General features: G+C 56.4%; 1 protein-coding gene across 6 annotated transcripts in view; it reads left to right on the forward strand.

Annotated features, from left to right (window-relative positions):
- The window catches only part of DLGAP3 (DLG associated protein 3), a 155,147-nt gene that overhangs the window by 106,121 nt on the left and 26,169 nt on the right, over window positions 1-22,857 (forward strand). For all 6 annotated transcript variants that reach the window (XR_012155604.1, XR_012155606.1, XR_012155605.1 and 3 more), the window contains exon 2: window positions 10,216-11,278. Coding sequence is in view for 3 of the 6 variants with exons in the window: in XM_073317303.1 (XP_073173404.1) it covers window positions 10,274-11,278 (1,005 nt within the window). In the remaining 3 variants the exon portion in view is untranslated. The remainder of the gene's footprint in view (window positions 1-10,215; window positions 11,279-22,857) is intronic.

Here is a 22,857-nt window from a genome sequence, read left to right on the forward strand (position 1 = left end):
CAGGCCTTGCTTTGCTTCATTCAGCTAATTCCCCGGCATGAAAGCCCGCGCGGTGCATAATAACTGGGGCTCCTCTGCTATTTTGACTCCGATTTAAATATTGCAAACATGTCGGTAAGACGATTTGCTCGCTTCCTTTAGTGCTAGGAGATGATGCTTCTGCTCCCCCCTGCCTCGGCTTCCTCCTGCCCCAGCCCCCCAGCTCAGTCAGGGCACTGCAGGAGATCACAATAAATCCGTGGCCTGATTCTTCAGTGGAATCAGTGGAATCCTGAGGGGAGCACAGCTTTCTATTCTCAGTCATCATCCGGATTGCAAGAGCACCTAGGAAGCTCAGCTGTGGAGCAGGGCCCCACTGTGCAAGGCCCTGTACAAACACGGACCAGAATGACGGTGCCTTTGCTAAAAGCAGAGAGGAGCTCCCCTTCCTTGCTCTGGTTTGGAGGACCCCCTGCACCCCACCAGCTCTCCTCCTCCTCCGTGAGCGCTCCCTCTCCTGTCTGAATTGCCTTTTCACCTCCAAGTTGATCAGTGCCCCGAAGACCTAACCACTGCCCCTGTGCGGCACACATTGGCTATCTACTCTGCTCCAGACCCTGACCACTTGAACTCACAGAGAATCTCCATTAGTTGTCGGCAGTGCAGGGCTTATGATGCACACGGGAACAGTTGTGATTCCATCCAGAAGAGGGCAGCAGTTTGTTTTAATGGAAACCTCATGTTTTGTGATAAACTTTGGCTATAGGAGTCTCCCCTGCTGACGGACCCTTAAATTCCAACATTTCCCACCCGAGTTCAGTACTCGGGAAAGGCGCTGAGTTGGCCGATTGATATTGTCCTCATTCTACAAGTCACCAAACTGGAGTGAGTCCGTGGCTTTCCTCGTACAGAGAAAGAACTAGAAGAATGCAGGTATCCTGGCTTCCAGTTTCCTGCTCTAGCTACTAGGCTGGGATGCTTCACTGCCCCTCTTCCCTAACTGTGGACAGCATCGTCAATCCGTACAGAAGGGACATAAGTGGTCCGAGAGGACAGCCCCAGCGATTGGAGGCTTCTTCCTGTTTACAGAACAGGCCCAGCAGGCCTGGAGGAGTGCGAGGAATTCCATCTCCAGAGCCCATCTGGTTCTTCTGGGCTAAAAGCCCGGCCCTGCACCCCGAGGTGGAGGAGGTCAGACTGGGGCAGTCAGGAAACCATGGCCCCAGAGCCCTGCTCGCCTGGTGGCCTTTGGACGCCGTGGCTCATGTTTCCGCTGAGTGGGCTGTTCAACGTGCAGCTCTGAAGCTTGCGCCGCTGGGGAAGGGGCTCCGGTGCTCGGAGCAGAGTCCCCATCTGGAAGCTGCGTTGGAGGCCCTTATTCCAGGGGTTGCATCCGGGAGTCCCTCTGAGCCCCATCCAGGCAGGAGCTGTTCATTCTCTGGGTGTGTCTTCCTGGCAGTGGGGAGTGGGCATTCCAGGGGGGCGGGCTGGGAGGCTTAGACGTCCCCTCTGAGGGTCTCAAGGCAGCAGCAGTGAAATCCATCCTGTGCTCTCCTGTCGGCTAGCCACTCGGCTCAGCTGTCCCTAATGAAGACACCACGCCCTCCCGTGCCTAGCCCAGGAACCCTCGTGCCCCTCAACACTCACTACGGATCTCCAGATGGGAGAACTTGGATTTTCATCTCAGTCTTTTTCCCCATTGGTTTTTAGCCTGGGTTCAGAGACACTGGAGTCCCCTGGGCTGGGATAACCATATGCCACAGCCAGCTGGACTACTGGTCCCTCATCCTGCCTTTGGCTGATTCCTTTGAGGTGGGCATAGTCCTCTGTGCTGTGGTGGGTTCCTTCCTGACCCTTGCAGGGATCAGCCTATGCTCTGGAGCATGAGATTTCACTGCCCTATTGGCCACCTGTAATTGCCGGTGCTGTTAAGAAGTTAGAGAACCCAGCCCATAGACCATGCTATGGAATCTCCTCTGGGTTTTTTGCTTTGAACTGGAGTTAGAGCTGAGCCTCGAAATCTGGACCCAAATGTCCTAGGAGTCTGGGGAATGAACCACAGCTCCATGCAAACCATGCTAGTTAGTGAGGATCTTTGGAGGCCCCATTGTGCTAGGTGCTGTACAGAAGCACGACGGGAGACAAACCCTGCCCTGAACCAGGTTACCCAGCAGGTCACTGGCAGAGTCTCCGGAGCCCTAACCGCACTGCGTCCCTGCGGGCTGAGCTAACGGAGTAATTCCTGTGTCTCTTGAGTAGCCGGCTCCTGCCATTGCTGGGAGCTGCTGCTAGGGGAGACATGGATCACATGCACTAAGCCGCTGTATTACACTTGCACCCAGGTGATCGAGGCCAGCTGCTGCATCTGAGGGCAGATCTGAGCTCCCCCCAGATCTGGGGGCGGTTCTGGGCCGGAGCCTCTCCTGTAAACGTAGCCGAGCAGGGCAGCCGCGTCGGCATGCGGCTCGAAGCCTTGCTGCGTAGTGCTCTGCTTCTCATGGCATGCTCCTTCCCTGCGGTACGGTGCGCCCTCGCTGCTCGCTCACGCCGGGTGGGGGGTGTTGGAAGCAGCAGCCGTTTTAATAAATAAAGAATGAGGATTCATTAAGGCAAGAGGATGGGCCTGATCCTCCTCTCGCTTTACACGACACTCATGTCTGTGGGAGTCCTCCGGGCCCGATCCTCCTCTCGGAGCCCCTGGCAACCTCCGTGGGGCAACTTGGGAATGGATGTGCCAGGAGGCCTGCCATGCGACATCTCCCTGGGAGGACAGCTGCCTTTTCTTTTAACAGGCTGCAGCTAGGGAGCTTCAGATGGAGCAATTAGGGAGCCTCGTTAGTGCAGGAGTCAGACTGGGAGGGAGGGAAGCGGGACCGAGTGATCCAGTCATGAGGATGGCGGAAAGGCGAGTGGAAAAGCTTATTAGAGGAGCTGTGTTCCAAGGCGGTTTCATTCTCAGCCCCCTGTGCTTCTTGTGGTCCTGTCCCTCTCGAGGCCTGTTCCATCACCCTCTGTCATCAAGAGACCTCACTCCTAGGGGCCAGGAGTCAGAGAGATCCCAGGGGAGCCTGGAGCCATGAGCGTCCCTCTCCTCGCATTGCACCCACAGCCCTCCCGTTGTTCTGCCAGCCCCCCTCGTGGCAAGTGGCAGTTTCTCCCAGAGCCCGAAGGCGGAGCTGAGTCCCTGTAGTGAATCCCTGGCCTGAGAAGTCGTGTGAACTGGGGAGTCGTTCAAAGAGAAAATTCAGCGCTTGGGAAAGTGAGAGAAGTAGCTTGGCTAGAGCTTGGCATAGCCTGGGCACATGGGCACACAGCTCTGCCAAGGCACCTCGCTCCTGATCTGCAGCCCTCCCTGCAAACCCAGCCTGGGGCCGCCTAGGTACAGCTCTGCCGATGCACCTCAGTCCCACCCCGTGTTGGGCCAGCCCCTCAGCGGGTGTAAATAGCAGTGGAGGTAGTGGACCTGGACCGATTTGCATCAGCTGAGGATCCCTCCTCTTGGATTTTGCCTGAAGATTAGGAATCAATTTTCTGATCCCATTTGCCCACTCCTAGTGTCAAGCCATGCTTGGCTCAGAACCACAGTGTGGCTCTGTGATGAAGTGGGACTGTTCTTAATGTTTCCTCTGAATACTGTAGGGGTGCCTTGGTTTCCCCTGTGCATTTCTTAAGTCTCTAGGGGGTGGGATAAGGGGGTGTAATTGTTGCAGAGCAAAGGGCCAGTGTACATAAATGGCCGACACTGTGTCTCCTGGCAACTGATGGCCTGGGCCCTTCCCCCCTGCAAGGTGAGAGCTAAAGGGTTGGAGAACAAAGGAATCCGGTGACTTCCTGGCCCGGGAAAGGGACTAAGCCCAGAGGAGGAGGGGGTGGAGAGTGAGTCAGTTGGGGGCTGGCTGGGGACGTGGAGTGAAGTGCAGATGTGGTTGTCTGGCTCACTGCCCCCCAAAATGGACCCGGCTGAGGGGTCCTGTTCTCTGTACCTACAAACTGTGTGTTAGACCATGTTCCTGTCATCTAATAAACCTCTGTTTTACTGACTGGCTGAGAGTCATGTCTGACTACGAAGTTGGGGGGCAGAACAATCTGGCTTCCCCAGGACCCCGCCTGTGCGGACTCACTGTGGGAAGCGCACGGAGGGGCAGAGGATGCTGAATGCTCCAAGGTCAGACCCAGGAAGGTGGAAGCTGTGTGAGCTTCTTGCCCTGCAGACAGTCTGCTCCCAGAGAGGAGACTTCACCAGAGTCCTGACTGGCTTCATAGGGAGCAGTTCCAGAGCATCGCCCGGGGACTTCGTGACAGGCTCTGAATCTCTGTAAACAACTGCAGTGTGAACGGGCTCCTCCCTTCATGTTACGCCCTTGATCTGCATCAGACTCAACTCCCACCACAAGTTACCGCGAATGAGATCTAAGCGGCTGAGGAAGGTGGCTGCAGCTAACAAGGGAAGACGCCGGCTTTCAATCCTCCCCCTCGCTCTCTAGGAAAAGCCACCTCTTTTGCAATTACCTTTGTCTCAAGTACAGTCTACCTTTCCTAACGTATGATTTGAAGACAGGTTGCCCTAGGCGCCCTCGCTAAATATGCTAACAAGAGCGCTAATGACGCCTGTTAATTAGCCAAGCTACGCTGGAGAATAAGTAATTTCCTCATTTATAGTCATAACAAAGCCAGCCCTCTGACGGGTTCTAATGAGGTAAAAAATACACATGCAATCCCCCATGCAGACCCCATCGTGCGTTCTCAGTGTCTGGGATGCAGGCTGTTGCTGCGTGATCGAAGGAGACCACGTGAATCTCACGCTCTCCAGTGCAGAGCTGCTCTCTCAGCACCTTCAAGGGGAGAAGCTGGACCCAAAACAGTGGGGCTGGCAGACATTCTGGGTTCGCCTCACTCCCCCATCATTGCTGCTTAGTTTTTGAACGCCTCCTTCTGCATTTTCCTTGTTGTTAGCTGTTTTAAGCGTCTTCCCTGTGCTGTCTCCCGGCAGCTCCAGTTGGTAGAGGTATAGATTTTCAAGCCAGAAGGGATCGTTATGAGCACTTAGGCTGACCTCCTCTATGACCCAAGTCATGGACCCTCACCCAGTAATTCCTGCATCGAGTCTGCAGCGTTGGTGGAGCTAGAGCATATCGCTGGATTTAAAGACTTCAAGTGACGGAGGCTCCACCGCATCCCTCAGGAAGTTGGCCCAATGGCTAATTAGCCCTCACCGTTAGAAAACTCGGTCTTATTTCTCTGGCTTCTGCTTTTGGCCACTGGGTCTCATTCTGCCTTTTGCTGCTAAATTAAAGAGCCAGCAGCTATCCGAGATCTAGGAACTTGTAGACTGTGATCAAGTCACCTCTTAACCCTTCTCTTGGACACGCTAAAGAGATGGCGCTTCTCACGTCTCTCGCAGGGAGGCAGGGTTTCTCTTAGCTCTTTTCTGAACTCTCTCTGATTTGTCAGTATCCTTTCAGAAGCGTGAATGTCTGGCCTCCGAGCCAGCCGAGCTGGTGATGGTCCCAGGGTCCGGGTTTCAACCTTGGATGCCCCGAGACCTCTTTGGCTCCTCAGCTCAGCAACTAGGCTCATAGGCGGAGCTGGTCCCCTTTGGAATTAATGGCTTTTAAAATCTCACTCCGAAGCTCTTCATATTAACAAGTCAGCTGAGTGGCCAGGTGTACTGGTCAGACGGGGCCTGTCCTGCTTGCTCCCTGTAGCTTTCAGTCTCTGGGTAGCTGCTGTTAGGACAGGGAGCGGATCGAGCCGATAGAGAGCGGGACTTTGCAGGATTGAAGGGTATTGGCAAAGCTGTATGGGGAGGCCAAGGCTGGAATAGCAAGAGGAGTTGCAGGTCAGGTGAAGGGGCATTGGCAGAGAGTGTGTGGGAGAGTGTGTGGGAGTCCATGGCTAAAACAGCAGGGGCTGAAGTGGGTCAGGAGGGAGGGGCATTGGCACAGCTGTGTGTGGGGAGCGCGGGACTGGAACAACAGGTGGGGTTGTGGGTCAGTGCTGAAGGCCATCAGCAGACCTGGGTATGGGGCACTTTGCATTTGACTTTTATAGCCACGCAAAACAGCTGAGTCAAGACACTTCCGGCAGCTTTCAAAAGCCATTGTAAAAAAAATGTTCTTGTGGCATCTGAATGGATTCGTCCAACTCGTGCTTTATGGCGCTCCTAGCTGTCGAGTGGCGTATCCGTAAGCTATTGCCACTGCAGTCCAGCTGTCAGCCCATTCCGGGGGAGGCTGGTGTCCGTCCGTCTGTCTGTCTGCCGAGAAGATGTGTTGCCATGTGGCTTTTCTTCCCCTTTAATATGGGTGGCTTAATATTTATTAATAATAATAATTATTATTATTAATTATTATGATTTGTGTTCTGTAGGCTTCCACACGAACCAAGCCCTGAAAGATCTGCTAGGGGAATAAGGTGACCTTGTTTCTTCTGGAGATGGTGCTTTTATTTTTTCATGAGCTGCTCGAACTAATCATTAAAAAAGGGTGAAGGGGAGAAAAGAAGCAATGAGGTTGACAAGATTTACTAAGCCAGTTCCCCTCCCTCAGTTGCTACTGGGAAATATTTCAGGGTGAGGAAAAATACCCCTCCCCATGGGTGAAATTCACAAGACCCATGAGCGCAGAGAGATGATGTGACTTGTCCAAGGAGCCTGTAGCAGAGCTGAGGACTGAAGCCCAGTTCAGGGACTGAGCCATAAGACCATATTTCCTCACTGTTTTCCTGCTTTGGGAAATTTCTGCCTTCCCTTCTACTTTGCTGGCAGTACCTAGCCCCACTACTCGATCTTGTACCGTGCTTCCCTTCTGATCTGGTTCAGTAACTACCGGCTGAGTGGTTTCAGGCTGGGTTGGTGTTTGGATAGGAGGCCTCCAAGCCCTGCTGGATCAGCAGGATCCGTTTGAGCACAGAGCCCTAGTTTGGTATAAGAGGGGAATGGGACGCAAAAGCAAACTCTCCCTGCTTGTGGTCATTAAAGAGCCCATGCAGTGATAGGGTTAACGTAATCTTATGCCTTGCCCAGATTCCAATGGGGGTAATTGCATTCTGCTTCCTTAAATGCCCCTTGTAAGGGGTATTCTCCACCTCTACTCCTAATGATACATATAGAGCACTGTGTACTTCAAAGCATTAGACCTCCATTAACTCCTGTGAAGGAGCATCACTGTTCTCAAGATGAGATGGGGAAAACTGAGGCAGAAAGGTGGTGAGTCTTGCCCAAGTCCAGCATTAGAACAGAGGGCCTGTGGATTTCTATCCCTCCAGACCACACTGGCTCTCAAGAAACTGCACATGCCTAAACTCCTGTGTACTATAGGGAGGCAGTATTGCCTAGTGACTAGAGTGTGCCTTGGCATTCAGGCCTGAGTTCTATCCCTGTCTCTGCCACTTGCCTGCTGGGTCACTTTGCATAAATTACTCCCCCCTCCCCTATGCCTCAGTTTCCTCATTTGTACAATGGGGATCATGATACTTTGGGGATCAACTGCTTTGAGATCTATTGATGAAAATTGCTATATGAAAGCTGGGTATTATTATTATTATTAAGCAGATGCCGTGTCCTGTTTAACAAACTGATGTGAGTGATTTGAAAAGTGCTTTGGGATCCTTCAGGTCGAGAGGCAGGGTATAAAGATACAGACACACAACACCTTTCATCCCAAACGCTTTACAAGGTATCCCTACGGGTCCTGCCTTTCACCCCATGGAAATGCAGCCACCTCCAGGATGGAGCGTGGCAGCTGTTTAACAGCACTCTGCAACATTACTCATTGGTTTAGGATAGGAAGTGAAGAAAGATCCCAAATCCGCTTGGAACTGCAAGGAGAATGGCAGGAGTTAGACTACAGTGATTCAGTTTGGCCAGGACATTGGGGTCAACGCCCTCTGCTGCTGGGAAAAGTGCCCTGGGATCCTTAGTGGCAACAAGGGGTCAAGAGCTTGGTTTTACATCTCAGCCAAAACCCAACCCGAATGAAAGAGTTACCCAGAGCACCGCGACGTCTTCCAGGGGTGCTACTGCAGGAGTGCAGTGGTTTGGGCAGTATGCTGGACTATTATTGTTAGCAGGACTGCTGGGGCATTGGACTCAATATGGATTCAAGAGGGTACAGCGTCCCCTAGTGACTCATCATCATGCCCTATAACACCATGGCTTTTCCATCAGGGTCTCCCAGACACGTACTGGTCTGGCCCACCCCAGGTAAGGGTGGGAGAGATGGAAACATCACAGCTTAAAGCCGCATCGCTGTAGGCTGCATAGATTGCTATTAGGACTCCCATTGCTTCTGCGCGTTCTCATTGGTAACCACTGGGTGTGGCATGGAACAGCTGTTCCCTGCAGCCGTGTCTGAGAACTGGACGCAATGCTGGGGTAACAGCTTTGAGTCAGGTGAGCACGTTGCCTCGCCCCAGCCCGTGCCGACTCATGCCCGTCCCTCACCCACGTCTAAGGAAATAATAATAATAAAAGAAATGTGAGAGAAATGCCAGGGCCTCCTCAATCCCCGGGAGACTGTTCAGTTCATGGCTCAGAGCCCATGAGACAGCCTGTTAGAGGAGCCAGGCCGTTTGGTTTGAGCCTTGTGTTGAATAAAAAGCCCTGGGTACAGTTTAACTTTCTTTGCTCAGTTTCTTTCTTCTTGTTGTTCGCCTGCTTTGAATGGGGAACTGCAGGCACTTTGATAAATGGACTGATAGGTTCCTGAGGTTTCAAGGTAGCTTCTATAAATACCTCTGTAACCTCCACTGGAACACGGCAGAAGTGCCATTTGGACGGCTTGATTGAAGATCTGCAGGTAGAATGAGGATGGATTGAGATTTCATATCACAGTGGGCCCTCTCTCTCTGACTCCTTATTTCAGCACATTATATGCCACGTGAGTAGAGCTGGTTGGAAAAATGCAGAACCATTTTCCACCAGCCGGTGCAGTTGTGATTACATCAAAACGCTTAGGATTAACATTTCATCTCAGAGGAAAACCAGGGAGGGAGGGAGGGGGTGTGTGTGTGTGTGTAAAATGTTCTGACAATGTTGAAATGTCCCGTTTTGACATGTTGAACTGAAATCTTTAGATTTTTCATTTTGGAATGACTTTTCATTTTGATCGTTTTTTATTCTGTGTTCTAGTATGTATTATAGTAGAACACTGACCACAATCACAGTGAAATGTTTCAATTGATCCAAAACGCATTTGTTTTTTAAAAACAATTTCTTTTGTGGAGACCTTTGAAATTTTGGGGGTTTGTTCTGATTGGGAGTGAAGCTAGATTTTGAAATCTCAAAATCCTTTCGATTATAAGAACCGGCATACTGGGTCAGACTTACTCCATCTAGACAAGTGTCCTGTCTTCCAGTGCTTCAGTGGGAATGAACAGAACAGGACAATTTATTGAGTGATCCATCCCGCCGTTGTCCCGTCCCAGCTTCTAGCAGTCAGAGGCATAGGGACACCCAGGGTTGTGTCTCTATCTTGACCTATCTTCTGTGAATTTATCTAATTCTTCTTTGAGCCTGGTTAGACTTTTGGCCTCCACAACATCACCTGGCAAGGAGTTCCACAGGTTGACTGTGCGTTGTGTGAAGAAATACTTCCTTTTGTTTGTTTTCAACCTGCTGCCTGTTAATTTCATTGGGTGACCTCTGGTTCGTGTGTTACGGGAAGGGGTAAATAGCTCTTTTTCTCCACACCATTCCTGATTTTATAGGCCTCTCTCATATCCCCCTCGGTCGTCCCTTTCAAGCTGAGCAGTCCCTGTCTTTTTAATCTCTCCTCATATCGAAGCTGTTCCATCCCTTCTCTGCACCTTTTCCAATTCTAATATCTCTTTTCTGTGTGAAATGGAACGTCTGTCCTGTGCTGGCTCTGCACGGGAGCACAACTTTGGGCTGGGCTCACAGACCTGCCTTACTTGGAGCTCACTTTTCAGCACCCATAACTTCGCCGTCCTTTCAGATGTGACTGGCGGGTGCGGTCGGGTTTTTAGACTCGGTGGGCCAGGCCTTTGGCTGGTGTAGCTGGGTGCAGCTCCATCAAAGTCAGAGGAGCCGTGCTGACTTACACCAGCTGACGGGCGGGCTCATACATTCTGCCCACATAGAAAGGTGGGTACAGAGACGCCACTGACCCTTCTCCACATGGGCAGGTTGAAGGTGGAAAGAGACGCGGGGCTCGGAAACCTGCCCAGGTGCCAGAGGGATGGGAGATGGCTAATGTGTCTGTCCTGTCTCCGCAGGGGACCCCGCAGGGATCATCCGGCAGAATGAGGACGTTCCACGCAAGGTTCTGACACCATGAAGGGCTACCATGGGGAGCGCAGCCAATCACAGAGCTCCACAGGGCGCCCGTGTCCCTGCATCCCAGAGGACTGTGACCAGCCCCTGGACTACATCCGCCGCGGCCAGGAATCCAGGCAGTCGTACCTCTTCAGCCCCAGTGAGCCTTGTTCTTTGGATCACCGCTACTGCCCCTCTCGGAGCCCGGGGGTCCCTGCCGAGTGCCCAGCCGGGCCCATGAGCCTGACCGAGCCGCTCTCTGCCAGCAGCAGCAGCACCTTCCCCAGGATGCACCACACCCAGCAGCAGTATGACTCCTGCGACGAGTGCATGGCGGCCACCCACCCCTCCAGCAAGATCAACCGCCTGCCCCCCACCCTGCTGGACCAGTTTGAGAAGCAGCTGCCGCTGCACCACGACGGCTTCCACACGCTCCAGTACCAGCGGGCCGGCACCACGGAGCAGCGCAGCGAGAGCCCCAGCCGCATTCGCCACCTGGTCCACTCCGTCCAGAAGCTCTTCGCCAAGTCCCACTCCCTGGAGGCCCCGGCCAAGCGGGAGTACAACGGCACCAAGATGGAGGGCCGGGGGGATGGGTACCACCATCACCACCAGTCCCGGCACGGCAAGCGGAGCAAGAGCAAAGACCGCAAGCTGGACTCCCGGCACCGGCCCAAGATGATGGGCTGGTGGAGCTCTGACGACAACCTGGACAGCGACAGCAGCTACCTGGTGTCCGGCCGGCACGCCGTGGACCAGGGCACCCAGTACTGCGTGGATGCTCCCGAAAGTGCCTTCAGAGACTTGACCTTGAAGAGTCTAAAGAGTGGGGGGGAGGGCAAGTGCCTGGCCTGCGCCGGCATGTCCATGTCGCTGGACGGCCAGACACTGAAGAGGAGCGCCTGGCACACCATGACAGTCAGCCAAGCCCGGGAGGCATATCCCAGCTCGGGAGGCAGCCAGGAGAAAGCCTTGGTACTGCAGGAGGCAAAAGCCAAAGACAGAGGCTACCATTACCTTCAGGTGAGGTGTGCGCTGGGGGGAGGGCTGGCTTGGTGGGCGGGGCGGGGCGGGAAGGGAGGGCGGTCAAGTCTGCAGGAGTCGATTGCTGGTTCCCATCCAGCCTGGTTGCAGTGTCTGGAAGTCACTCTGCACTAGCGCAGAGGGCGGTCATCATCAGCGCTGCGTCTCCCAGCCCTGCAGAGAGCTAGCCAGATGCAGCGCTGAGAGCAGGTGTCCCTTCTACACTAGGGCTTGCAGCAATGGGAACGCCTGGTAAAAACACCCCAGCGCAGACAAGTCTCTGGATGCTCCTTGACCTTTGTCAGGGGCCTTCCCTGCTCTGCCGAGCCAACCCATGGGCTCTTCTTTTTGGGCTGGAGTTCTGGGGATGAACTTCTTACGAATCCAGTTCCTTTGGCCTGGATGCCCCGCCGCACACGTCTCTCCCCTCCGCGCAAACGACCCCCCATGCACACAGGCAGCTTTCAGCAATGGTGAATTGCAACCTCTGCTATGAGCCTGCAGCCGTGTGCTGGGCTGGGCTGCCGGCCGGGCAGGTTGCTGTGGCCCTAACCCAGGAGTTGTCTCTGAAGCGCCGTGCGCTGTTGCACAGAAGCACGATGCCCCCGGGCTGTGGTCAGTGGCTGCTGTGCCAGCCTGTGATGGGATGCCCAGGGGCAAGCTCCCTGCCCTGCATTGTGGCAGCAGGGGAGCTGTGTGGTGGGGCGTGTGGACAGCGCTGGACTCACTGCGCTAGGCTGCGGTGAACCGTGGAAAGCTGGAGAATGTCCCTGTGTGGCTGACACCCAGGACTCAGGGCTCTCGGAGCTGCAGGTCCAGTGGGCTGCTGCCACCTATGGGCTAGAGTCCGTGGTAGCACGTAGAGCCCGGGAGTGAACGGGGCGGGAGGCCGGGATGGGATGCAGAGAAGCTTGGGGTTGTGGGTCCAAACGGGATGGTCCTGGCCTCCAGCTCCCTCCTGGGCTGGAACAAGGAAGCCCCAGCTGAGGGTCACCCGCTTCCCAGCGACATAACCGGTGAGACTGGAACCAGGTCCTGAGCCAAACTCCGAACAATGGCCTGAACTATCCGCTCCCCATCCCTATGCAGGGCTGGACCCAACCCCACTCCCACTGCCTTCCACACCCCCATAGCCCACCCTTGCCAACCCCCTGCCCCGCACACACCCAGTGCCCCACACTTTGGAAGACTTTGCTCTGGGTGCCAATCCCGCCGCTCAGTCTTGGTTTTGGTGTGGCCCCACCTACAGCCATGTGGGCAGCGGGCAGTCTCTTTCCTGCCTGCTCTCCAGAATCCGACCCCTCCTCCCACCCTGCTTTGACCCACTTGGCTGGGGCGTTGGTTTGCCAAGGGGTGGGGGTGGAGTGCTTCTGTCAGGGAAAGGACCACACCCAGCCAGTGCCAGCCTTCTCTGCTTCTCCTCCCCCAGCCTCAGGGCCTGCAGGGCGATCAGTGGTGGGGTGATGCCTCCCCCACATTTCCTCTGCATTGGGCCTGTGGATTGTTCCACACGTGACCATGTGGTGCAAAGGGCAAACAGTCTGGACCTGGCACTGACTTAGGGTCATCAGTCTTGGCTCCTCCCAGTTTCAGTGGGGGGATCTCCCTGTTCTAGACCGTAGGGTATTTAAGGGGCCTGAGATGACTGGGTCCCTCCAGGTATCATGGGGTGATGAGATTAGTGTGAGGGCACTGCAAGGTGATACCATGTGCAAATCCTGGCATTGTTTCATCCCAGGATGCCAGGGCACCATGCGAATCCTCACACCTGGTATGCTTTGGTAGGTGGTGCTGGACCCTGGGAAACTGAGGCACAGAGCGGAAAAGGGACTTTTCCAAGGTCACTCAGAGAGATCTGAGGAAGAGCTGTGTGTAGCTCAAAAGCTTCTCTCTCTCACCCACAGAAGCTGGTCCAAGGAAAGACATTACCTCACCCACCTTGTCTCTCTCATATCTGTGACCAACCCGGCTACAACAGTACGGCCTACAGAGAGCCAGCGGCAGGAATAGAACCCAGGAGTCCTGACTCCTGTTCTCCTGGTCTGAAGACCAGGCTTCACTGCTTCCCCTGCAAAGCACGCGTTTGTCCAGCGCCGTTCCCCGGTGAAATGGGTCTGACTTTGGGAAGGTCACTGCCAAGCAGGCATGTGCCACCACCGCTCCCGTGGCTTATCACACTTCCAGGGGTGTCTTGTCTGCCTCTCCTGCTAACCGCAAGCGCAGCTCGCTTCTGTCCCCCGCTCCCCTGCTGAATTATTATTATTTATTGATCTGGACTGGGCCTGTGGTGAGCTCCAGAGCACTTAGCATATTCCCAGCCTCTTGCCAGTCTGGCGTCCGTGTCCCCGGCTCCCTCCCGGGCTGTCCCTGCAGCTACAGTTCTCGGGGTAGCAGGTGGCTGGGGGAGGTGGGGGGTGGGCTTGTGCTTCAGGGCTTGAGCTGGGGTCAGAAAATGGGAGTTCAACTCCCTCCTCTGCCCTAGGCATCCAGTGTGACCGTGGTCATGTCGCTTAGCCTCTCTGTGCCTCAGTTCCCCTGGTGTGAAAGGGGGGTGATACTGCCTCCGCTTTCCCACCCCTGGTCTATTCAGATTGTAGGGCAGGGACTGTCTCTCTCTATGGGTCTGTACAGCACCTGGCACGCTGGGGCCCTGAGTTTGGTTGCAGCCTCTAAGTATAAAATTGAACACCCTACCCCGCCCCTTCCCTGAGGCCCCGCCCCATGCTCACTACATTCCCCCTCCGTTGGTGGCTCGCTCTCCCCCACCCTCACTCACTTTCACAGGGCTGGGGTAGGGGGTTGGGGTGTGGGAGGGAGTAAGGGCTCTAACTGGGGGTTCAGGCTCTGGTGTGGGTCCAGAAATGAGGGGTTCAGGGTGCAGGAGGGGGCTCCGGCTGGGGGTGCGGACTCTGGGGTGGGGCTGGGGATGAGGGATATGGGGTGCAGGAGGGTGCTCTGGTTTGTGGGGGCTCAGAGCTGGGGCAGGGGGTTGGGGCTTGGGGTTGAGGCTCAGGCTTGGGGTGTGGGCTTACCTCGAGCTACTCCTGGTCAGCGGCACAGTGGGGGCGGGGGCTAAGGCAGGCTGCCTGCCTGCCTGTCCTGGCACTGCGCTGCATATGCCCTGGAAGCAGCCAGCAGGTCCGGGTCCTAGGCAAGGGTGTGGGGGGCAGGAGGCTCCATGCGCTGCTCTTGCCCGCAGGCATCGCCCCCCCAGCTCCCATTGGCCGGTTCCCAGACAATGGGAGTGCGGAGCTGATGCTCGGGGTGGGACAGCGCACGGAGCCCCATGGCTCCCCTGCCTAGGAGCCAGACCCGCTGGCCGCTTCCGGAGCGCAGTGCGGTGCCGGGACAGGTGGGGACTAGCCTGCCTTAGTGCCGCAGCACCGCTGACTGGACTTTTAACAGCCCAATTGGCGGTGCTGACCGGCGTCGCCAGGGTCCCTTTTCGACTGGGTGTTCCGGTCCAAAACCAGACACCTGGTCACCCTCCCTCTAAGCAGTACTGCCATACTGATAGCACGTAGCAATCTCGCTGCCGTTGGAGTGTAGGGCAGGAAGCGAGGAATATGGCATCCCACTAACGCCAGCATTGGAGATTTTAGGAAGGTGAAAGGGGATTGCACGGGACGGCCCAGCACTAGGGGAAAAAGGGTGATGGGGCCGACCCTCAGTGACCACAAGTGGCCAGCGGCACAGCGCCCCCTAGTGCCGGGGGGCTCACAGAGACCAGGTGGGAGGCAGAGAGGGTAGGGACAGGGGGTGATTGAATGAGCCGGCTGAGAAGGGCACAGAGGTTTTCTGCCCTTCTTCTTAGTGGTGGGATCAACGCTCATCTTCACCCACGCACCCTGACAGCTGGCCGGCGTTGGCTGCTTTTAATGAGCGCTCGCCTTTCCAAAGAAAGCTCCCCTCCTCCTAATATGTCTTCCCGAGAGCTTATCTCTGCCAAACCACCTCTCCCTCCGGCTCTGGCAGCTGGAGCGGGAGGTCCGGATCAGGTCGTGCTGCTTTCAAAGGATGCCTTTCCTATGGCTGGTTCAGAGAGTCACCCCCCCCGGCTTCCTTTAAATGTGAGTCTAGAACCAGGGCAGAGCAAGGGCAGATACAGCATGTGGATAGGCATGTGTCTGCCCACAGAAGGGCAGTCGGTCTGCATGTCTAGCTAGATATAGCTCTACGGGAGGGGGGCGGGGGCATAGATAGCTTGGTGATGAGCCAGGGCTAGCCCTTACCCCGCGTGTGTGACGGGTGGTGAGAGCTGGGCATGTAGCTCCATGGCTGTCTACCATCCCCTGGGACTGAGCTCCTCTCCTCTGGGTTTGGGTTGAGTGGGATGGGATCCAGGACCTGGCTTGGTTCCCAGCTTCCTGCTCCTCCTAGCCTGCCCCCTGTTTCCCTCTCCATGGTGGCAGAATCGGGTCCGGTGTGTTACAAATGTGCATAGGGTCCTGACCCAGCTCCCTTATGGAAGCTCCGCTCTTCAGTGCTTCTGCCTCATGCTCCTCTGAGTGATCCCCCAGCCCGCCCCAGTTCCTGAGAGCTGCTCAGCGGCAAGGCACAGAGGGGCAGGGTGGAGCTGCTTGCTCTGCTCTGTGCTATGGGAGCCCCAAGACCAGGGTGATGGGCTGGCAACTTAGTGTTTGGGACCTTTCAGCGGCTACAGGGAGTTACTAGTGGCAGCTTGGTGACAGGGCCATGCCTCGTGCCATGTGTTTAAAAAGTTGAGATGGCTGGTCTGGTAAAGCCCTGGGAGGATCACAGGTTCAGTTCCTGCACATGGCCTTACGCTCCCGTGGACCTCCCCAGAGCAGGATCTAGGTGTGCACCTTTCAGCCCCTGCTAGGGGGAGGAGATGCTCAGCATTACGTCCCCTCCCCTAGTCGATTGTAGGAGGGGGGCATAGAGAAGGGGACTTGAGGACATCACCAGACGATGCCCTTGGGGATGGGAGTTAAATACTGAGGACAGAAGTTGAAGCCCTGGGTTTCCCATGACCTGCTGATGGCGTGAAGGCTGATGGCATAGCGCCCCCTAGTGCCACGCTGGGGAGCTGGCTCCGTGCAGCGACAGAGGGAAGCCCCTCCTCTTGCTGAACCCCCAGCAACTCTTTCTGCATCTGCCTGAGTCTTCCCTGCAGCAGGGGCTCGGAACAGCACTATCAGTCGCTGGCTGGGTGCTGGGAATCACCCAGCCTGCTCTCCTGCTTCAGCCGGGGCTCTAGCCGGCACCATCCACCCATGGGTTAACTCATGGGAGGGGTGGTGCTGGGGGTCGCTGTGCTTCTGGGAACAGGACTGGCTCTTTGATAGCAGCTCCCCTGTGGCTGGGAAAGGGCAAGCAGTGAGCTTTGTAGGCCCTTGAGGGTATGTCTACCCTGCACAGTGAGCCCGGGCTGACTCGGGTTTGAGCCACAGCCCCCCTTCCGTCCACACACAAATCAGTCTGACCTGGGTTAGCCAGCACTCGGGACCTGGGTCCTTGGATCCTGGTAGGGGGTGAGTCCGAGTCTGAGGCCCGCTGAGACTTGGTCCAACTGTCGTTTTGCAGTATGGATGCAGCTCAAGCCACAGCCGAGTCAGAAAGTCTGGGCAGTGCAGTATGTACACGTCAGCAGGTCTGAGACCCAGGTCCTGCAATTGTAAAACCAGGTTCACAATGCAATGTGGATGCTCCGAGTCCCCAGGCCGGGCCCCACAGACCCAGGTTCACAATGCAGTGTGGACGCTCCGAGTTCCCAGGCTGGGACCCACAGACCCAGGTTCACAATGCAGTGTGGATGCACCCTCAGAGGGGGCCATTGTCAGGCACGAGGACTCAGCCGAGAGCGAGCCCAGCTGGAAGCTATATGTTACTCTTCTCTGGACCAGCGCGAGGCTGAAGTGGCTCTTTCCTGCAGCTTTGTTCCCCGTTGGCTTTGCTCTCCCCAGTGTTCCCACAGTGCCTGGCGGTCCAGCACCTTGATGTTTGTGATTAGAGGAGAGTCGGGCTGTAATAGCCTTGTCCTCCAAAGGCACAAAGCAAAAGGCTTTTATTTAAAAAGGGGACAGGATTATGCCAGCTGGTGCAGCCGGCTTCCACGGCGCCGAGGCCCCCAGCTCTGCACATCCCAGTCCCGGTGCTCCTGCTAATCACAACCTAACAAACAATGAGAAGAAGCCGTGGTCCTTGGCTCTCCGAGGAAGACAAAGCTCCAAAGGCCCAATCAATGAGCTCCCAGCTCTAACGAGGAGAAAACAGAGCAACGGGGATGGCCAGGAGAGAGGTGGTTTGTGAAAATGCATCTTAATCCTTCTTCACAGCATCCTTTGCTGGATCTCTCTGTCTCCGTATAGGGCCCAGCACCTCACCCACATTCATGGGCCCCTTTGGGGGAGGGGAGGGTCACCATTCTCTCCCTATGGAACAGGGGTGCAGAGAGACTCACCCAAGGGCATACACAAAGCTTGTGGCGTCCCAATCACCTGCTTCCCAGTTTGGTGCCTTGTCCACAAAGCCATGCTTCTTCTGAGAGCCCTGGAGCATGTGCTCGCGCTCAACGGGACCCATACATCTAAGGCATAGGGAGCAGCAGCTCAAGATTTCCACCTGACTCCCCACCTCTCCCTGCTAATGTCCTGCAGCCCCTGACTAGAGAGTGCCCAAACTGGGGACAGATTCTGTTCTCCTACTGGTGTAAATCTGAAGTAACTACAATGGAGTGGCACCTGGGCAAGGGGGGGATTGGGCCCACATGGACCATTGAAACCCTGCTGCTGTTGGAACCATGACCCATCTAACCTGCTTTGCAGGTACACAGGTTCTGAAGAGGCTCCCGATCTGGTTCCCTGCAGGCCTATGTGGGACTCAGTGGCGTTGCCTGGCATGAGACCGGGATGACTCTGTGCAGAATCAGGCCCTGGGTTTCTTTATTTAGAAATAGGTGTTTACCACGTGTATGTACAGCGCCTAGCACAACGGAGCTCCGATCTCCCTTGGGTTCTATGACTGGTTCTCAAACTTATTCGATCAGGCTCCTCTTCTTTTTGTCTGTAGTCGTTAGGCCCCCACCTATAAGTCCATATATCGCCACCCAGCTCTGAGGGCAGAGCGGAGAGCAGCGGCTGCTGGCCAGGGCAACCAGCTCTGAAGGCAGCACCCTACCAGCAGCTGCGCAGAAGTAAGGGTGGCAATGTGAAAAGTGACATTTGTCAATATCACGTTTCACAGCCGACTTAGTGCCCCATTGCCACCCTTACTTCTGTGTCACAGCTGCCCCCCTGGGGCTGACGGCTGGAGCCCTGCCGCATCCGGGTGAGGGATTGGGGGAGGCTGAAGGAGAGCCCGAGCCTGGGTGGCGGGGCTCCGGCTGTCAGCCCTGGAGCGGTGGGGTTCCAGCTGTCCCCTTAATCCCCGCACAGCCCTTCTGCACGAGCCCCAGCCACCCGGAGCTCTTCAAAAAAAGCACACGGCTTGGGCCTCCCTTGACACGTTCACCTGCCCCCCCTGGGGAAGCCTGCCCCATAGTTTGACAACTGCTGCTCTACAGTAATGCCAGGAATAATCAGAGCCACTGAAAACCATCCACTCAGGAACTGAACGTTGCTCCCGTCTGAGGGCAGCTGAGCGAAAGGAGGTTTGTGGCCTCACTCCAGTGACCCTGTTCTGTGGGTGACTAGGACCCCGTGCTGCCTGGCAGCTGAGAAATAGCAGGGAGAGCGCAGAGTGGAGTGGAGATGGAGTCATCTCTACCATTGAAACCTTACTGCTGTAGCTGCAGGACCACGAAGGAGGCAGCCGGCCCGTGGGAGCATTTACACTGGTAACCGCTTCCTCCCCAGGGTCTCGGAGTGGCTGGGCATGGAGGGGATTTGCCAGTCAGGGTTCTCCATGGAGTAGGCTGGATTTCGCTGCGTGGTTTTCCCATGCCGTGATCCACGGGGAGCTGGCAGGGCAGGCAGACCCCCTCCCTTCCACTGCAGGTGGGCTCAGTCTCTGTTTTCTTCCTCACCATGCTTATGTTTCTGGGTGGGTTGGGCAGGCGGCAGATGGAGCTGACTAGGAGCCTGGCATGCCATGGGCAGGGATTGAGTGTTGCCTTCTGTCACGGAGTGTGGGGGAGTCCAGGCCCTGCACCCCTCTTCCTGGGATCCACTGAGACTCTCAGCCAGCCAGTAAAACAGAAGGTTTATTGGACAACAGGAACAGTCCCAAACAGAGCTTGTGGGTACAACCAGGACCCCTCAGTCAAGTCCTTCTGGGGGAGCAGGGAGCTTAGACCCCAGCCCTGGGGTTCCCTGTGTTTCTCCACCCAGCCCCAAACTGAAACTAAACCCACCCAGCAGGTTCCCTGCTGCAGCCTCTGTTCACATTCCTGGGCAGAGGTGTTACCTCCCCCTCCCCCTCCTGGCTCAGGTGACAGGCTCTCAGGTCTCCCATCCCCAGGGCACATTCCCAGGTCAACACTCCCCCCTCCCTGCTGAGTCACATCGTCACATCTCTCCCCCCTTCGAGACTGAACTGAGCGGGGTCACGCTGACCAGTGACCTGGGGAAGTTCGGGGCCCCCTCTCCGGGACAGCGCATCCGCTATCAGGTTGGCACTTCCCTTCACGTGGACCACGTCCATGTCGTAATCCTGCAGGAGCAGGCTCCATCTCAGGAGCTTGGCGTTGGCTCCTTTCATCTGGTGCAGCCAGGTCAGGGGAGAGTGGTCGGTGTAGACAGTGAAGTGTCGCCCGAAGAGATAGGGCTCTAGTTTCTTGAGGGCCCACACCATGGCCAGGCACTCCTTCTCGATGGCCGCGTAGTGTTGCTCCCGGGGTAGCAACTTCTTGCTCAGGTACACGATGGGGTGTCTCTCCCCCTTTTCATCCTCCTGCATTAACACCGCCCCCAGTCCCGTGTCTGAGGCGTCGGTGAACACCACAAAGGGCTTGTCAAAGTCTGGGTTTGCCAGAACTGGGCCACTGACCAGAGCCTCCTTCAGCGCCCGGAAAGCCTCCTGGCACTGCTCGGTCCAGACCACCTTGTCTGGCTTCCCCTTCTTGCATAGCTCCGTGATGGGGGTGGCGATGGCGCTAAAGTGGGGCACAAATCTTCGGTAGTATCCTGCCATCCCAATAAAGGCTTGGACCTGCTTTTTGGTGTGGGGAGCGGGCCAGTCTCTGATCACCTCCACCTTGTCTGGTTCCGGCTTTAGGCGGCCGCTCCCCACCCGATGGCCCAGGTAAGATACTTCCGCCATCCCCACCTTGCACTTCTCCGCTTTTACAGTCAGCCCAGCCCCCTGGAGTCGGTCCAGCACTTGTCTAACCTGGGACACGTGGTCCTCCCAGGTCTGGCTAAAGACACAGATGTCATCAATATACGCCACGGCAAAACTCTCCATCCCCCTCAGGAGCTGGTCCACTAGGCGCTGGAAGGTGGCCGGCGCTCCCTTGAGGCCGAAAGGCAGGGTCAGGAACTCATAGAGCCCCAGAGGGGTGATAAAGGCCGATTTCAGTCGGGCATCTGCATCCAGCGGCACTTGCCAGTAGCCCTTTGTAAGGTCCATGGTGGTGAGGTACCGAGCTCCTCCCAGCTTGTCTAGGAGCTCATCAGGCCTGGGCATGGGGTAGGCATCAGATACAGTGATGGCATTGAGCTTCCGATAGTCCACACAGAACCGGACCGACCCGTCCTTTTTGGGGACCAGCACCACCGGCGAGGCCCAAGGGCTGGCAGATGGCTGGATCACCCCCAAAGCCAGCATGTCCCGGACCTCTCTTTCCAGGTCCTGAGCAGTTTTCCCTGTGACTCGGAAGGGGGAGCATCTTATCGGCGGGTGTGACCCTGTCTGCACCCGGTGGACAGTCAGATTAGTGCGTCCAGGCTGGTTGGAAAACAGCTGTCGGTACGGATGCAGCACCTCCCTGACCTCAGCTTGCTGGGCAGGGGTTAGCTGATCCGAGAGGGGAATTGTTTCCAGGGGGAAACCAGCTCTGGTCCCAGGGAATAGATCTACTAAAGGGTCATCTCCCTGCTCTTCCCACTGTCCACACACGGCCAACACCACATTCCCCCTGGCATAATATGGCTTCATCATATTCACATGGTACACCCGGTGGTGGTGCGCCCGGTTCGACAGCTCCACCACATAGTTTACCTCATTGAGCTGCTTGACGACCTTGAAAGGGCCCTCCCAGGCGGCCTGTAGTTTGTTCTTTCTCACTGGGATGAGAACCATCACCTGATCCCCGGTGGCATAGGCACGGGCCCGTGCCGTGCGGTCATACCAGACCTTCTGCTTCCTCTGGGCTCTGGCCAGATTCTCCCTGGCCAGGCCCATGAGTTCAGCCAGTCTCTCTCGGAAGATCAGGACATACTCCACCACTGACTCTCCATCGGGAGTGGCCTTCCCCTCCCACTCGTCTCTCATCAGGTCCAGGGGGCCCCTCACCCTCCTTCCATATAACAGTTCGAAAGGCGAAAATCCGGTAGACTCCTGGGGCACCTCCCTGTACGCGAACAGCAGGTGAGGTAAGTACTTGTCCCAGTCCTGCGGGTGCTGGTTCATAAAGGTTCTCAGCATCATCTTTAGCGTCCCGTTAAACCTCTCCACCAGCCCGTTGGACTGGGGGTGATACGCTGAGGCCCAGTCATGCCGGACCCCACATTTCTCCCACAAGCACCGGAGCAGGGCCGACATGAAGTTGGAGCCTTGGTCTGTCAAGACTTCCTTGGGGAACCCCACTCGGCTGAAAATGGTCAGGAGCGCATCGGCCACGGTGTCTGCTTCAATGGAAGCTAAGGGCACTGCCTCGGGGTAGCGGGTGGCAAAATCTACCACCACCAGAATGTATTTCTTCCCCGACCGGGTCGTCTTGCTGAGAGGCCCCACGATGTCCATGGCCACCTTCTGGAAAGGCTCCTCTATGATGGGCAAAGGTCTCAAAGCCGCTTTCCCCTTGTCCCGGGCCTTCCCCACCCTCTGACAGGGGTCACAGGATCGGCAATACTGCCGGACCGTGGTAAAGACCCCGGGCCAGTAAAAGTTCTGTAGCAACCTCTGCCGGGTGCGCCGGATTCCCTGGTGCCCTGCGAGGGGGATGTCATGGGCCAGGTACAGGAGCCTGCGGCGATACTTCTGGGGGACCACCAGCTGCCTCCTGATCCCACAGGACTCTACTTCCCTTGTGGGAGCCCATTCTCGGTACAGGAACCCCTTCTCCCACAGGAACCTCTCCTGGCAGCCTCTCCTCATGGTCCGTACCACCCTGAGGTCGGCCAGGTCCCTGAGCTTCCGCAAGGAGGGGTCTTTCCTCAACTCGGCCTGGAACTCAGCAGCTGGGGCAGGGACGGGGCCCGGTTCCCTCTCGCTGGCCAGGTCTGAGGCCTCCGCCTCTCTAAGCCGTGCCCCTCGGCCCTCCCTCCCCACCAGGGTAGGGTCCTGCGCCTCCGGTGTGATACCCTCCCCGAGGTCAGGGCGCAGTGCCCCTCGCCGGCTCTGGCTACGCGTCACAACCAGGGCGGCCTGGGGCTTGCTTGGCCAGTCCTCTAGGTCTCCCCCCATCAAAACTTCAGTGGGCAAATGGTGGTGTACCCCCACATCCTTGGGGCCCT

Source organism: Lepidochelys kempii, chromosome 19 (genome assembly GCF_965140265.1).
Source record: "Lepidochelys kempii isolate rLepKem1 chromosome 19, rLepKem1.hap2, whole genome shotgun sequence".
In the NCBI taxonomy this organism is placed as follows: Eukaryota; Metazoa; Chordata; order Testudines; family Cheloniidae; genus Lepidochelys; species Lepidochelys kempii.